The sequence below is a fragment of the Vulpes vulpes genome, chromosome 3 (assembly GCF_048418805.1).
Source record: "Vulpes vulpes isolate BD-2025 chromosome 3, VulVul3, whole genome shotgun sequence".
NCBI lineage: Eukaryota > Metazoa > Chordata > Mammalia > Carnivora > Canidae > Vulpes > Vulpes vulpes.
Genome location: NC_132782.1, coordinates 85787648 through 85803932, shown reverse-complemented (window position 1 = coordinate 85803932; position 16285 = coordinate 85787648). Strand labels below are relative to the sequence as shown.

Below are 16285 nucleotides of genomic sequence, written 5' to 3'. Positions count from 1 at the left end.
TTTTCAAACTATAACGAGTTCAGATTTAATGACTAAAGTCAAGCAGATCCATAGAATATATAGTCTTCTTGTGTAATCAGCCTGGGATCAATTTACTGATATTTGGGGGCTGTACCTTTTTCACTATGATTAAGGAGATTTTAACAAACTAATTCCCATTTTAATTTATTTTAGGTCTATCTTGCTGTCATGATTAATTGCCAAAAGAAAGCATTTTATACATTGAGTTGGGGGGGTGGGTTGGAGTAGTAAATCTTACTGTGGTGTTGCATGGTGGGGAAGATTTTATATTTATAATAAATATGTGAGTCAATATGTTCTTTTGAAATCTCAAGCAATACACAGGAAACCAATTATGTAGATTAGAATTTTCAGCCCATCTTTGAAGTGTCAGCATGTGCTTTGTTCAAGTCAGGTTTTTTTTCCTCTTTTCTTTTCTTTTCTTTCTTTTTTTTTTTTTAACTACGTTGGTTACCAATAGTGGATTTTCAGACCGAACTTGTTCTAATAAGTTATGCAATGAAATCAGTGGAAATCTCCAGAAAATATGGGTGAGGTTGATAATACCTGATTCACAGTGGTATTTCCTGGCCTTCTTTGGAATCTATCAGGTTTTAATTAGTGCTACTCTGGTGGAGTTTACGTCTTTTAAATCCTATAATAAGAATAACCTTCATTTCCTTCCTACTAGATGTTAAATTTGTGTTATCAAATGATCCTGTCATAAGCAAGAAAAAAGAAATTAAAAAAAAAAAAAAAAACAGTGCTCCCCAAATCCTTCTGGAAGGACTGTGTGTCTGGGTAAGAAGCCATTCATCTTAAGGGTGAAGAAGCTCCACAAAGCTAAATTGAAAACAGAGCATTCATTCTATTTTTAAATGTACAGGCGATTGTTTCTATAGAAGTGAGTTTTATCTTAGAAAAGTCTTTGTATGTCTTGCTGCCGTAAAACGCCTTTCTAAACCTCTCCCTTGTATTCATATTTTCCATAGGGTACTTGTAGGGTTAGTGACTTACTGCATTTCTGTCCTGAGGGCCCAGGGCGCGACGGAGGCAGCTCTTGGTTTTACCCTACTCAGCCCATCATCTGAAATTCCAGAGGTGAACCTAGTGTTAGGCTCCAAATGTTGGGCTTCGGTGATCAGGGCTTCAGAATAGTAGCCTTATGAGAAGTAGCCTTAAAATAAGAATGGGTGGCACAGTTCCTTCAGATTTCAGTCTCATAAACAATATTCCTAATAGTAACGGGGTTGGCTCCAGTTTTGGCTATTAACGAAACTCCTCTTCAGTACACAGATAAATTCTGAAAGGTGTGTAGACAGTATTGAATTACCAACAACCTGCTACCCTAATGGCTTGAACTAGGTGGTTCAGGCTCACACAAATGCAGACAGACCTTACCAATGGGCTGGTGCGTGCATCCACTGTTGAATCCCGCCTGCAAGAGAAGATCCATGGGGCAGTCACACCCACACGGCTTCCCTGTTGTGCTTTAACACAGTTGTGAGAGGTTCACGGCAATATCACAGCTAATGAACTTTCAGTTTAAATTGTGTACATTTTTAAATTGTAAGATTTTTACTGTATATTGATGCATAGTGTGATTCAATAAATTGCTTGTAATTTAAAAACTATTTAATATTCAAAATAAATATAGTTATATATTTATAAACTCTGTGGCTGCAGTTTCTTTCCTGTGTTCCCACCCCACCCCACCCCACCCCACCCCACCCCACCCCACCCCTGTTGTGCAAGGCCCGGGGTGGGTGACTTGACACTCACTGCCCTGCCGGGGGCACTCACTCCCCGGGTCTCTCGAGATTGTGTGCCTTTTTACATGACCTAAAACCCCCACTCTCCTGAGAACATGAAAGTCTGTATAATCACTGGAAAACTGAACTTGGAGACATAGTGCTTGTGCCGCCTCAAAGTGTATCTGTAATTCAAAGTCTATATTGAGTTCGAGGAGCATTTTAATTTCTGAGATACAGTCTGTGATGAGCTGTAAACCAAGAGGCTGGTCTGCTCAGCCCTAGCCCTTCTCTGCCCCAGCGGACCTGCGCTCCCCTGGCCCAGCGCAGGAGCCTCCTCCTGAGTAAGGCTGACCCCGACTTGGATCACACCAGCCCCCCTGAGACCCTCGGGGCCCCAATGGAGCCCACGAACCGCCCTGGGAGCCCGTCTGGAAAGTGCGAGCTCAGCGCTGCCCCTGATCCTGCGGGTCACGAGGGGCGGGAGGCCCAGCGCACGCGGGACCTCGGGCTGCAGGCGCCCGCCAGCAGCCTGGAAGCACCCCTGAGCCAGAGGCTGCTTTCAACCCTTTGTCACGCTCCTGTGGAAGGTGAGGAAGCTGAGGCAGGCAGGCCGGCGACTGAGTCGAGCATGTGGGTGGAAGCCAGGGTCTGAGCCGTAACAGCCCCTCTCCCGGTGGAGACCTCGGAAGGCCGGTGACCGCCCGCGGAGGCCGCGCGTCGCTCCGCGAGGCTCCGCCCACTCGCCCCTGGACCTGCGCCCCGGCCCCGCGCAGCGCGGGGGGAGCCCTCGGAGCCCCCGGGGGCTGCGGCCCTTTTCAGAAACTAGTGTTATCATCGCAAAATGGCTTTTCCGCCAACTCTCCGGGCTACTGCGCGTGTTCCGGGCCTTCACCTCAAGGCCAGGTGCGGCGGCCGGGCGCGGTCCCAGGGCTTCGCTTCGCGCCCGCCGGCCGGCAGGCGCCTCAGTCTCCCGCTCCGCCGAATGGGCTCCAGGCCGGCTGTGCGCGGCGGGCAGGTGCGGCCTCTGGGGCAGGCGGGGAGCGCCGGGTCCCCCGCCCGCAGGTGCGCCCCCGCCCCCGCCCCGCCCCGCCGCCTGGCAGGGACACGCGCGCACCCGCCCACCCCGGCCCCGCCCCCGGGCTCATTTACATACAGCCGCAGCCCCGCCCGAGGCGGCTAAAGCGACGTGTCCTTGTCCCCCGTGGGCAGCCCGGCGCGTGCGGCTGCCGATCGCCAGGTAAGCGGGGGCGGGGGGCAGCGCGGTGGGACGGAGGGGAGAGTGCCGAGGGGCGGGACCGGGTGGGCCGGGGTGGGGGGCACCCACGTGGTAGGGCGGGGGGCCGAGGCAGGCGCTGGCGCTGCCCACCTCGGACCGCGGCAGCCGCCCGCGTCCACAGCGACTCTGGGTCCAGTGTCCTCCCTGCGTGAGTGACGACCGCGGGCAGCGCCCCCAGGCAGACCCTGCGCCCAGCTAGCGTCCCGCCGAGGCGCTGGCTGGTCTGAGAAGGGTGTCACTGGCCACCTAAGCTCGGGGCAGCGAGGAGCAGGGGGCGGGGACGTCCAGGGTCAGTGCATGTCAAGTTGAGAGGGGGCAGCAGGTCAGAGAAGTCAGAGGGGCCTGGGTGAGCTCAGGCGGGAATGGCAGGGTCGGGCTCAGGGCTCCATGTGTGAGTGAGTGGGAAGGACCCTGGGGTCGCTGTGCACCGAGTGGTCTGCTGCCATCGGGCAGTGAGGGGGCTGCCGGGCGGCTGCTCTGAGTGTCCACCGGGCACCCTAAGCATCCACCAGCCTGCCGTGCGACCACAAGGCCTGTGTTCTGGATTCCAGGTCCCAGGGCCTCCCTCCGAGCCGCCACCTGCCAGAATCACTAGCCTGGAGCCATGAAGACCAAGAACCGGCCCCCCAGGTGCCGGGTGCCGCCGCAGGCCACAGAGGCCACCGCCGGGGAACAGAGCCCTGATAGGCCCCAGCAGGGCTCGGGGCTAGAGCTGGCCAAGGGTCTGCGGAGCAGGACAGCGCGGGCGCAGGTGGCACGGGCTGAGGGGGGACGCAGACGGCCGGGGGCTTCGGGGCCGGGGGGCCGGCGGGACAGCAGCGTCCAGCGGCGGCTGGAGAGCAACGAGCGGGAGCGGCAGCGCATGCACAAGCTGAACAACGCCTTCCAGGCTCTGCGGGAGGTCATCCCACATGTGCGAGCGGACAAGAAGCTCTCCAAGATCGAGACGCTCACTCTGGCCAAGAACTACATCAAGTCGCTGACCTCCACCATCCTGACCATGTCCAGCGGTCGCCTCCCGGGCCTGGACGGGCCGGGCCCCAAGCTCTACCAGCACTACCAGCAGCAGCAGGCGGCTGGGGGCGCGCTGGGTGCCGCCGAGCCGCAGCCCGAGGGCCACCTGCACAGGTACTCCACGCAGATCCACAGCTTCCGCGAGGGCTCTTAGCGCCCGGCCCATCGCTCCCGGCCCTGCCGCCTCTGTGCCGAGAGCCCCGGCTTGGTGGGGACACCCCACACGGACATGGCCCCAGTGGCCCCCGCTTTCCCTGGACACTCAGCTGCCTCCTGGGAGCCCATCCTGGCCCCCCCCCAGGGGACAAGACTGGCGAGTGGCCTGGTGGCGGCCACAGCTCCGGGCGGCACGAAGCCCAAACCTCCGCAGAGCTCCCAGGACCTGCTTTCTAATTGACGAGGCCGCAGTCGACAGGCCTCTGTAACTAAGTTCTCTTCATTCCCAGCTCCCTCCTGAGTCAGGGGGAGAATCCAGGGAAAGGTCAGCCTGGGTAAGTTTTCCCCAGCCAACCGCGGAGGCCCAGGCCCAGGAAGGGGCCCCCTCCATCCTCCGTGGGAGCTCCTCGTTCAGGTGAACTGAGACATGCAGCAAAGCCAAGCCACGGAGTGTGGCTAAGCCGAGATGATTGATGTGTGGAATTCAGCATGTGTCCGATAGACACCCCAGCACCCCTAGAGATACGAATCCGTTTATCTAGAATTAATCCTAGAGGGAGCTGGGCAGGAGGAGCGGCTGGGATCTTCGCCTCCCTCCCCCTAGGGGCAGGGGTCCTGACTCTGGAGGGTCTGAGCCAGGCCTGAGGGCCTACGGCCTGGCACGGCGGGGCTGCTGGAGGCAGGTCTAGGAGGGAGGCTTCCAGCCACGGCCCCCCAGCAGCCTCCCTCCGAGTCCCGCCCAGGGTTGCTGCTTGCTGTCCTGTCGCTGGGGCCATGTAAGTGGCAGAGGGCAGTGTGACAGAGCTTGCGGTGCCTTCGGGTCTGGCTCGGAGTTGGGGGCCCTGCGGTGTCTCTGTGTGAAGGAGCCCGAGGTGGTGAGAGCTCCCTTCCCCCACCGGCTGCTGCTCCGTCAGGGCGGGCCTGGGCAGTTTGGCAGGTCCCCGGCCGCCTCAGGCCAAGCAAGCTTCCTTCTCTGGTGACAGGCTTGGCCACTTTGCTCTCGATGCCCCCTGGCATCTCTCCTCCCTTGTGCCTACACCTGCAGCCAATATGGGGAGGGCACAAGGCAACCTTGGCAGCCTCGGGCAGGAACCCCATTGACAAGGGCCGAGGTGAGGGTGGAGTTGGCCTGGCAGATGAAGCCAGACCTCGAGGAGGCCTTGGGGGGGGGAGGGGGTCAAGCCCCTCCTGGGGGGGCCGAGCCGCATGGGAGCAGGGCTGCCACAGTGGAGGGCTGGCTCGCCCTCCCAACCCTGGTCGTCCCGGCCCCAGATGCTCAATCCACTGCCAGACTTCGCGTCAGCCTCAAGGATAGCAGGCAGCAGCGGCCCTCGGAACAGCCGTTACCGGTCAGTCCTCTTTCCCGGTGAGACACTGGCTGGACACCCCCCACCCCCAGGCCCCACGCCAGGCCCTCTGGAAGGTGGCCCTGGGAGGCCTGGTCGGGCCTCAGCCCTCCTTCAGCGTGGTCGGGTGGGGACCACAGGTGCTCCTGGCCTGCCCCTCAGAGACGGCCACTCGGGCAGGTCGGTCGTCAGGACATTCCACCTCAGGAGCTGAGGCTGAAGCCATGTCCAGCTTGGCACGGAGGGGGCCCACGCTGCCTGTGGGGGGCCTGCCGGCTGGAACACAACAGAAGGCCCGCAGACCTCGTGGCTCTTATTTGGCTGAGCCGGGGCCAGAGCAGAGCCCAGTGCACCGCTAAAATTGCTGAATGAACTGAGAAACCGAGCTGAAAGCCCAGCAGAGGCTCTGTCCGGGAGACCACGCCAAAGCCTGAGGGTGGTGGGAGGGTCTGTGGGTCACCACCAGCTTTCAGCACCTTCTGTCCCAAGCTAGCACCTGGTTCCCAGAGGGTGACCAGGGCCCAGATGTCTGGTCCTTCTTCCTTTGTGGCCAGAGGGCATCTGCACACCCTGTGGCCATGTCACAAAGTCGAGCTTCGGGTGTTAAATATGGGGAGCAGGGGAGAGGAAAGGTCTGGGGGCAGGCTGGTGAGGCCTGCTGCTGGGTCTGCACCCTCCGCCCCTGTCCTGGGCCCTCCTGCCCTGCAAGGACTCTTAAGACCAGCGAACCGCTATCCCCAGGGCCCTGCCATCCGGCCTCACACCCAGGCCTCGTACCCACCTGCTGACCAGACCCATGTGAGCTCTGGAGGGCCGAGACCCCACAGCCCGGACCTGAGAAACCAGAACTTGGGACTTTTCTGTGTGGGAAAACACACTGGAACTGAACGGCCAGTGCCCTTGCTGTAATTGTGGTGAAAATGTTTCTTAAATGACCCAGATTTGCTTTGATTTCTCCTAATGGTCCCTTCAGTGTACTAATGAAACCAATGCTGTGTCATAAAAATGAAAGATTTTAGCACGACTGCTACTTGCGCCCCAGGCTGGACACTCATGGGGAGCTGTGCATTCTAATCACAATGTAGCAATAAAAAAAATAGCATGTCGTTCACATTCTGGTGTGAGTTTTTATTGAGTAAAGCATCCAAGGAATCGAGATGGTTTGGTGGTGCTGACCAGGTAGACAGTGGGTGCTCAGCAGTGAGGACACAGTCGCCCTGGAGCAAGAGCAACGTGGAACCAGCTACAGACAAGACAGCGAGTCACAGCAGAGCGGCAGGTTGCTGTTGTAGAAGGAACCCATGGTGCAGACACACGGGACGGTGCCCCCAAAGCCCCACTCACGCCTCCCGGTCCCACCTCCATAATTCACAGCAAATGCAGAGACCATCAGCCCCTTCCAGTGCCCTGCAGGAGGGGACCCCAGAGGAGACCTTCGAGTTGAATGCCACACCGCAAAACGGAGTCAAATGCATGGCTGACCCCTCCTGATGAGAATTCCAGGGAAGGCTGGAGCCAGTTCGTTTTGTCCCAAAATGAGCAGAGGCCAACTTGGGCTCTCAGGCAAAGTGTCTGGTTGCAGGAAGCAAATCTGAGGCTTCACCAAATGGAGCCATAATGGAATAAAAAGCAGCAGAGAAGGGGTGCCTGGCTGGCTCAGTCAGTACAGCATGCGACTCTTGATCTCGGGGTGGTGCGTTTGAGCCCCATGTTGGCTGTAGAGATTACTTAAAAATAAAATCTTAAAAAAAGAGCAGCAAAGAAGCTGCCTGATGGGAGGTGCTTCCCTACTGGCCTGGCGGCAGGGGGGAGTCTTGCCCCGGTGTGTGGGGCTTGGGGCTGCGGCCTGCACACCCCGTGTCCCTGCAGCCCCTACTGTATCATCAGACACAAAGGAAGCAGCCTCCAATCCCACAGGGGGGCTTGTGCCCATCCAAAAGAAACCCGTCTCCAACCTTGGCTTCCAAGCTGTCAATTCTCACTTAAGTTTTGAAATTAAACTGTGTTCTCGAGTCTGGCTCTGAAAAATGATCAGAGAACAGGGCAAAGTGGCCCTGAGCCCCACAGCCGTTGTCTTGGTGGGGGAGGGGTGCTGTACCCCACCTGTCTGGGGACACTGGGGGCTTCCTGGGTTTGGCTTCCCAAGGCAGCATTTCTGGAAAGCTCCAGGCTCCTGTTCCAGAACGGCAGGAGGCACAGTGGGGAGGGGCAGGTGGGAAAGGCTGGGGTGAAGGAGCCCCCACCCCACTCCACACCTGCAGACAGGGGTACGTGTGCGGGAGCATCCACAAAACTTCACATTTCTGGGCTGGTTCAGCCAGTGCCTCTGAAGTGGCTGTGACCTCACGCCAGGTTCCCTCCACGATCCACATGTAAGAATGGCTCAGGCCGGAAGGCGCACATATCAACTTTGATCCTGCAGGACACACCTGCTTCAGATGAGGGGAGGCTGCGGCCTCAGCAGCAGACAGGGCCACGGGCCTCCTGCGAGGCTCCAGCCACCCTCGACGGCGTGCTGGGGAGGCCCGGCTCCCCACTCCAGTCAGTGGCTGTCTCCTGGGACCTGCTCCTGAAGGCTCTGGTGGCATTGGCCCGGACAGTGATGTGATCCCAGCCCCCCTGGAAGGAAAGAACCTTGTCAGCCGTGGCTGCTGGGGGCCAAGGGGAGAGACCATGCTTCCAGACCCCTGAGGGGCTCCATCTGGGGCCTCCCGCGCACCCCAACACTGGATCCCAGAGCACGCAGCATGACCACGCCACCCCTGGCCGGCTCAGCCACTTCTCACAGGCCCTACTCACCCCGATGCCATAGTCCCAGCCCTGGCCCTTGGGCTCTCGAGGCTGCACGCCTGTGCGATGGCACACGGTTCCCCGGCTCAGGCCATGGCTCCCCTGGACCTTGTTGGCGATTACCCAAACCTGGAATGCAGACCCGGTGAAGGCCCAGCCCTCAGCCCTGGTGGGACTGTGGGGATGGCAGTGGGGACCCAGAGTACCCCAAACCCCCAGAGCAAGCATCCGCTTTCGGCCCTCACCCCCCGGGCAACCAGACCTGGTCCAGGGGCCCCACGGACACTCGGCACACGTTGTTGGATACGTGCTCCCAGCTGGAGCCTTGCGGGTAGCTGGGCGTCACCCCCTGACGATACCACAGGTTCCCTGGAGAGAGAGGGGCCCAGAGCATTGGGACCCACGTCAGGGTCTGGCCACAGAGACAGAGGAGGCTGTCCCCACACTTCCTGGGGCTCCTGCTGAGCCAGCAAGAGAGAAAAGCTGGGGTCCCAGCCCCCTCTGCCCTATCCACACTGGACTCCACCTGAAGCTCAACATTATCCCGCTGTGCAGGGCTGGCATCGTCACACGTTCTCTACGCATGAGAAACTGAGGACAAGGAATTCTTCAAACAAATCCAGAGAACAGGGTCTGGACTCAAAGCCCAATTCCAGGCCCGACTCTGCCCTATTCCTCGCCATGCTTGTTGTGACCACAGCCACAAAGCAGAAAAGGGACCTGGCCAGAGCCCTGCCTGAGGTGGGATGGCCCCTAGCTGCCCTCCCAAGCAGCCACGCAGCATTACCCGGCCATGGTGCTGCACCCTCCACCGACGCCCCGGGCAGGGCTGGCGCCCCCCCCCCCCCCCCTGCACGGCTGGGGAGAGGGCTGGGTCTGGAGGCTGACCTCAGGCTGCCGGCCTCTCACGGTGGCTCACACAGGTCTTGTGTCAGGGCCCTGGGGCTGCTGAGGGTCTCATCCCACTGGGGTGCTCAGGGAAGCCCTAGCCTCCTCCGGTGACCACCGAGTATGAGAAACAACTTGCCGTTTTCGTCCAAGGCGTACACTGACGTCTGCCCCACAGATACCTGCTTCAGCCTCTGCTTGGGAGGAGACGGGATGTGGTACCAGCAGTCACCTGCGGAGCAAGGCCAGACTCACTGTAGAGCCACCAAACCTGCCACCCCATGTGCTCGTGGGCCACATGGCCGGCCTCTGTCCTTGGGCCAGCCAGGCCATACACACGTGATAGGGGCCCATGTGAGCCGGAGACCAATCAGAGCAAAGCCCCCAACGTGCCACTTTGCCCAGGGCCATCGGAGGCTGTGGGTGGTTCTAGATGGTGGGATCCAATGGGGCGACCTCAGCACAGGGACGCCAGGGTGCCCAGTCTGGCATGTGGTGGACAGCCCGTCTGGGGGCTGCCATGTACGACCACAGCACAAGTTCCCCGTCCTTGTGTGGAGGGCAGCGATGTGTGCAAGCCACCCTCCATCGTCTGCCCGCCCCTGTGCCAGACGCTGTCTAGATGTCCAACCGAGAACAAGCCAGCATGGCCTGCACTCCCAGAGGGCTGCCAGAGCCACCACTGCGCACCAGGCCCTGTGGGGGCCACCCTGGGAGGGTGGCCTGATGGGCAGGATGCACACAGTGCCCACAACCAGCAATGCCCGGGGCTGGAGGTGAGGTTGGTGAGGGGCAGCTAGGAGGGACTGCCCCATGCCCTGGATGACCACCCCCAGCTGGCCCCCACAGGAAGGGGCATGGCCGCTGGGGGGTCCTGGCTTGGCCCCAGGCCTGGTCCAAGCGCAGCACTCAATACATGTTTGTCCAGCGAAACCGAACATTAGGAGACCTGTCTTCAGTCCCCCGGAAGCAGAGGCACAGGCAGCCTGGCTCTGAGCAGCCCCAGCCACCCTCATCCCTGCTTACAACAGCTGGGGATCCCCCTGGAGGGGCCGCACTCACCAGCTGGCTGGGTGGGGGACACAGAGCCCCGGTAGAAGGCGGAGCCATCCCTGGCCACGGCCCACACCTGGTGACAGGCTCCAATGGAGATGGAAGTGAAGGGCTGGTCAGTGCCCACGTGCAGCCAGGAGGAGCCCTGGGGACAGGAGCCAGGAGGGACACTGAGGGCTGCGGGAGCCCGGCCTCTGCCCCTCCCCTTGCCCCAGGACCAGGACCTGAGAGGCGGCAGCTCCTCACGCCAACCTCATCCTCGGCTCCAGCTGCCCAACCTGGTGACTCCCCTGGGCCACATACAGTGTCCACAGTCCCCGGGGCTGTCCTGGGCAGGCCTTGGGAGGCCTGAGCCCCATGGGACCTCAGTCCAGAGTTCTATTTTGGAAAGACTCTGCCAGAACCCCAGGAGAGCCCGAGGGCTGACAGGTGGGCAGGACTAGGGTGGCCCCTGGGGGCAGGTGCTCACCGCGGGGTTGAGCTCCGACACACCCAGGCGGCAAAGCACATCTCCCTTGTCACTGACGGCCCAGAGGGCGATGCTATGCCCACTTCTGTTGGCATCTGGGCTCTCTGGGATGATGGACACATCCCCAAGGGTGATAGGGGCCACCTCCAGCCAGGGCCCAGTGGTCACCAGCTTACATTTTCTGCACAGTGGAAGAAAACAGAACCCTGGGGTCTGATGCTATGGCAGGAGCTCTAGATGCGCGTGCATCAGGCCGCCCTCTAGCCCACACAGCCTCTGCGGGCCTGGAGGCAGAGCCAGGATCGCCCCCAGTGCCCAAGTGGACACCCCTTCCTGATGGGCAGGAATGAGGGGCCTGGAGAGGCGGCCCCCACCTGCCCTGCCCCCAGCCAGGCCTCCCATCCTGACCTGCCTGTCCTGCTTAGAGCAGAGCCTGCCAGTGACATTTCTCTTATTTGTTCTTGAAAACAAACTGCAGAAACCAGAGAGCGTTGGGAGCCCAAGGGCATTTCCTGGACTGACATTTACTTTGATTCTCTTTCCCTCCCCCCTCCCTCTGCTTTTCTTCCACAGGGACTGGCCCAGGAGGGACTGGTAGTAAGGGCAGGCTCACAGCCCCTGGTTACCATGTCACTCCCGTCTTTACCTGGCCCAGCACCTTCTCCTAACAAAATCCTTCATGGTTTTGTACCCGTGGTATGAGCTGCAAGAGAAAGAAGCTGAAGTCAAGGCCACTTTGTGGAAGTTTCTGGAAAGCAACACGGCACATGCACGTGTGCACACACATTCTTTTTCCCCTCGTTAAGGGCAGAGCCTCCGTGTGAACCAATGAGTGAGCTCAACAGGCAGCAGGTGTCCAGCAGGACACAAGGCTTATCCTTCAGATGCCCATTGCCAGGCTGGGGTTTCTGGGGCACAGGTCTCCCTGGGGTCAGGGTCTCCATGGGCTAGGATGTAGCAGCTGCCAGACCAAGGGTTCTAGCTAGGGGGTTCCGAGCCCTCCCCACCACGCAGCCCATCTGAGCCCTTCTGGGGAACAGTTGAGCGGAGGCCTAGAGACAAGGGTAGGGTCAGTCCAAGAGGCTTGGCTATGGCTGGAGGGGATGCCTATGGGCTCACCTGTCCCTGACCTGCCTGGTCCCCAGGCCTGGGCCTGCTCAGAGGCCCTGGCTCGGGCTCCCACAGCTCTGTCATCCACTTGGATGTGATCTGTGCACCATGAAGGACCTGCTACCCACCAATGCCATGTGCCCACTTGGCCACCAGGGTCTGCTGGCTTTGTGGATATGTCACTCACTTCTCCCTTCACTTCTCAGGATGCTGCTGGCCTCACTCCACTTTGTTCAGGCTGCCTTTCCACCTGACACCTCCCTCCAGCCACCTCCGCCCATCCCCCAGGGCCTGCCCCGAAGCTCCCCACCACCACCCCTGATAGAGAAGACCAGTGCACCAGGTCCCTGGCTGCCCCCCCGCCTCCAGAACCCTTCCCCAGAGTAGCAGGGACACAGCTGGGTGCTGAGGGAGTCGTGGTCATCCTCCCTGAGCCTGTCTACTGAGCTAGGTCTGGCAGGTGTGCTGCCCTGAGCTCATCTCTCTGACTGGCCACCCCACTGGCTGCTGAGGTGAGCATACAGGGGTCCGCTCCTTGGACATATCCGGGTGCATGCAGGAGCGGGAGTGGCCCCGGAACAGCAAGGAGGGGACAAGGGTGCCTCCTGGCACAGGGTGAGGGCCCCCCACCCCGCAGAGGCATGCTTACGCAGGGAAGTCACTGGCATACTGCCAGCCCTCCTGGTCGGTGCCCCCGGGAACGCTGAAATCCACAGACCAGTCAGAAACCTGGAGGAGAGGTGGGTGAGTGCGGGAAGCCCCCGGCGCCAGCCCCCGTCCCGCAGCCCGGAGCTCACCCAGGTCCACTGCAGGGACGGGGGCTTCGTGCCAGCCTTGGTGCACTCCTGCAGCCCTGAGGCGTCGCTCCACATGTACCGGTCGGTGGGCAGACCCCTGCAGTGGATGACAGGGCCGCTGGGATGACCAGTGACAGACAAGACAGGAGCACCTGGAGCGTCTGTGTCTCCAGAGGGGTGAGGGCAAAGCCAGAACTGCCCCAGGGTGGGGACAGCAACCAGAGGACCCCTTGTCACCCAGGAGCCTGGGTCGCCACCTGCAGCCAGGCCATCCACCCACGAGCTGTGGCCTGCTGTGCGGTCTGAGAGCCTCTCCTCCCCTCGCGTTATGGGTTGCTGTGCTCCCAAAAGATGTTGAAGCCATAGCCCCAGTACCTGCAAGTGTGACCTTATTTGGAAATAAGGTCTTTGCAGGAGATCAGGTTAGAAGAGAGTCATCAAGGTCGGCCCCAAACCAATACGACAGTGTCCTAATGGGCTTCAAATTTTCCAAATAGGGAAAGCAGTGTGAAGACGGAAGGGAACACACCTGAGGCCTCCAGGAGAGAGGCTGGGAGCGGATCCTCCCTCACCACCCTCAGAGTGAAGTGGCCCTGCGCACACCTTGGTTCTGGACTTCCCAGCCTCCAGAACAGGGAGAGATTAAATGTCCATTGTTCAGACTGCCCAGTGTGTGGTGCTTGCGGACAGCAGCCGAGCTCACCCAGACACTCGCAAGTGACAAGCCCACGCAGTGGTGTTGGGCAGGCAGCTGTGAGGCTCAGGTGGCAGGAGCTGGGAGCTGTGGCCCTGGGTACCCACACTCAGCGAGGACCAGGGAGCACAGTGCCCAAGGAATAAGCAGGGATGCTAGCCACACCCCCACAGAGGTTTCTAGGACAAGTTTTGGTAACGTGTGTCAACTGCCCTCGCAAAGCTCAAGCCCTGATTTACTGGGATGAAGGACAAACTCCCAAATATTTACACACAAGAAAATCCTTCAAGCAGTTCGTACAACTTGGAAAGGTCACAAAAGATCTCCCTGTCCGACACTGAGAGGAGGTTAGATGACCTGGATCGCCCTCGAGTGTCCAATGGTGGGGCTGTCACAAACCATCTTTATGTTCCCATGAAGCCCCTGCCTGGCCCGGCGCCTCAGCCACTCACCTGCTGGAGTAGCCTGTGACGGGGTTCCAGCGCTGGTTCTCGTAGATGTAGACACACTTCACGTCTGACTGTGTGTAGATGTTACTGGTGCTGCTGGCCAGGCCTGGGGAGAGAGGAGGCTGCCGGCTGGGGACTCAGGCTTCTGTCTGAAGCACTGAAAGCTGCAGAGAATGGGTGGAGGAGGGTCCGGGGAGGGCCAGTAGAGAGGGGTTCACAGGCCTGGCTTGGCTTTCTCACTTTGTGATTATTCTGGGGTTGTACATCCTCCATGAGAAGAACCTGCAGCGCATTACATCTCCAATCCGCACCACCTCTAGCTCCTCTGTTCTGGCAGCTGTCTTTCTAGAAACTTCAAGGCCCCGGGCTCAGCTGTGGGTGCCCAGGAAGGTGTGCTAGAGGCAAGGCTGGTCTCCGGGCTCTCACAACTCAAGGGCTAGCCCCGAAGCCATCCTCTGGAGGCTGGCCTTGGTGAGGTCACCGAGAGCCAATGATGGGACAGTGGCTCTAGAGTGGGGGACAGTGGCTCTAGAGTGGGGCAGGGAAGCCAAGTGGGATTGGAGGGGTGGGCCTGGGAAGGCTGTGGGCAGGGCCTGGGAAGCCAGACTGGCTGGCCTCTTGAGTGCAGGTCACTCTCACCTTGGAAGCAGCCTCCGCCGTAGCCACCTGTATAGACCCAGGCTGTGTGGTCGTAGCCGATGCCCCATACCACTCCCCGGCCGCTGGCCTCCACCACTCGCAGGTGGCCTCCCATCTGCCGCCAGAACCTGAAGCGAGGCGAGAGAGGTCAGAAGGAGTGCGTCTCACCACACCTTGCCAGCCTTCTACCCTGCAGCCCTGTTGGCTCAGTGGCCTCCCTCAAACATCCTATTTTTACTGATCTTCCATCTCTAAAGGGTGGACTTTATTTAGGACAATAACATCTGTTCCCATCCAGTAGTAATCGGAGCTACTGTGGCCCAAGAGTGGGCATAGGAGCCTCAGGATCTGCGGGCAGGGGGGGCACACCAGCAGCCACCTTTCTACACTTGCCCCTGGGGATCTAGGACAGGCATGTCATGGCAGAAGGCAGGGCCATCTCATCTGGATGAGCCACGACACGGGCCAGTACACTGAGAGGTGACAGCACAGCCTCTCGGGTGGCCAGTGTGCACGGTGTCACCTGGGTCCCCCTCCTGTGTGCCAAGGTCCTGCCTGCTGTCACCAGAGGTAGTCAGACTTGTTCATCCAGGTGCTAAGCACACAGGGCTTCCAAGAACAGACCAACAAAGGCTGGACACATGCATCCACTCTCCCACCCTGAGCGGAGCCTCCCAGCCTCACCCACCTTCCCCCGGTCCTGACAGGCTCAGAGTGACCTAGGGGAAGCCCTGGGTTGGCATTAGGAGCACTGTGTCCCCTGCTGGGTCCCCATCTGCTTTCCCACCCTAAATGCCAGATACCCCAGAATGCTACTGTCCCCGCCACTGTGGGTGACCTTGTTCCATCTCCTGCCCGCAACACACAGTGCCTGCTCAGTGGCACCTAATGTGCCTCAGCCCCACCAGGCTTCTGGCCCCGCCTTGGGGTCCTCCCAACAGGCCCAGGAAGACTCGAGGCCTAGGACCCGCATGTAGATGTTACTGGTGCTGCTGGCCAGGCCTGGGGAGAGAGGAGGCTGCCGGCTGGGGACTCAGGCTTCTGTCTGAAGCACTGAAAGCTGCAGAGAATGGGTGGAGGAGGGTCCGGGGAGGGCCAGTAGAGAGGGGTTCACAGGCCTGGCTTGGCTTTCTCACTTTGTGATTATTCTGGGGTTGTACACCCTCCATGAGAAGAACCTGCAGCGCATTACATCTCCGATCCGCACCACCTCTAGCTCCTCTGCCCTGCACCCTGTTCCTGGCTGCACCTCTTCCTGATGACCAGGTGCCAGGCAGGTGGGGGCCCCCACCAGCTCCCTCGTTATTAACACTCACATAATGCCATTCCCAGGGCTGGCCATCAGGAAGCAAGACCCTCCCTTCTTGAACCACAACCCTGGCTGCCCTGGGCCAGTGCAGAGCAGAGCTGACTCACATCTGGTCACAGGGCAGCATGTGCTCGGAGGCCTCCAGGTCTGGGCTGGGCTCGCTCACAAAGATGTCCCCCTTGCAGGTGACGGACCAGATGGCCTGCGGGGAGGGGCGGCCGTGGACCCTCCGGCTCTCGCAGCAGGACAGGTTGAGCAGGGCCAGCTGGAGGGGAGACAGCCAGTCACCGCTACGAAGGGGGCAGGTGGTAGGCCCAAGACCCCTGCCCCATTAGCCTGGCCTGTCGTGCATGTCCACTCACCCAATCATTCATGTCTTGCTCAGTGGCAGCAGCCAGATGCACGGGCCACCTCTGCCGTGTCCTCTCGGGGGTATAAAGGGCAAAGGAGTGCTTGGTCTCGTTGAGCACAGGGACTAGGAGTGTCACCTCATTGAGGAAGACGTGGAGGTACTGTTTACAGAGGAGGGAGCAGGGCTGTC

General features: G+C 59.9%; 2 protein-coding genes across 10 annotated transcripts in view; one reads left to right on the top strand and one right to left on the bottom strand.

Moving 5' to 3' along the window:
- The first annotated feature begins 2920 nt into the window (after positions 1-2920).
- On the top strand, positions 2921-6659 carry BHLHA15 (basic helix-loop-helix family member a15). The gene is made up of 2 exons (XM_072753155.1): positions 2921-2991; positions 3582-6659. Exon 2 carries the CDS (start codon positions 3635-3637, stop codon positions 4196-4198), a length of 564 nt encoding a protein of 187 aa, XP_072609256.1. The 5' UTR covers positions 2921-2991; positions 3582-3634; the 3' UTR covers positions 4199-6659.
- The window catches only part of TECPR1 (tectonin beta-propeller repeat containing 1), a 31019-nt gene continuing 21387 nt past the window's right edge, over positions 6654-16285 (bottom strand). For 6 of the 9 annotated variants that reach the window (XM_072753151.1, XM_072753153.1, XM_072753152.1 and 3 more), the window contains 13 exons: positions 16107-16256; positions 15852-16009; positions 14436-14563; positions 13800-13902; positions 12654-12750; positions 12506-12585; positions 11393-11449; positions 10747-10927; positions 10287-10422; positions 9364-9456; positions 8599-8705; positions 8346-8465; positions 6654-8165 (listed from right to left, as the gene is read on the bottom strand). In XM_072753151.1, the coding sequence (XP_072609252.1) occupies positions 8004-8165; positions 8346-8465; positions 8599-8705; positions 9364-9456; positions 10287-10422; positions 10747-10927; positions 11393-11449; positions 12506-12585; positions 12654-12750; positions 13800-13902; positions 14436-14563; positions 15852-16009; positions 16107-16256 (1572 nt within the window). In that variant the 3' untranslated portion in view covers positions 6654-8003. Of the gene's footprint in view, positions 8166-8345; positions 8466-8598; positions 8706-9224; positions 9457-10286; positions 10423-10746; positions 10928-11392; positions 11450-12505; positions 12586-12653; positions 12751-13799; positions 13903-14435; positions 14564-15851; positions 16010-16106; positions 16257-16285 lie in introns of all 9 variants that reach the window. The other 3 variants (XR_012000541.1, XR_012000539.1, XR_012000540.1) reach the window with 1 other exon arrangement.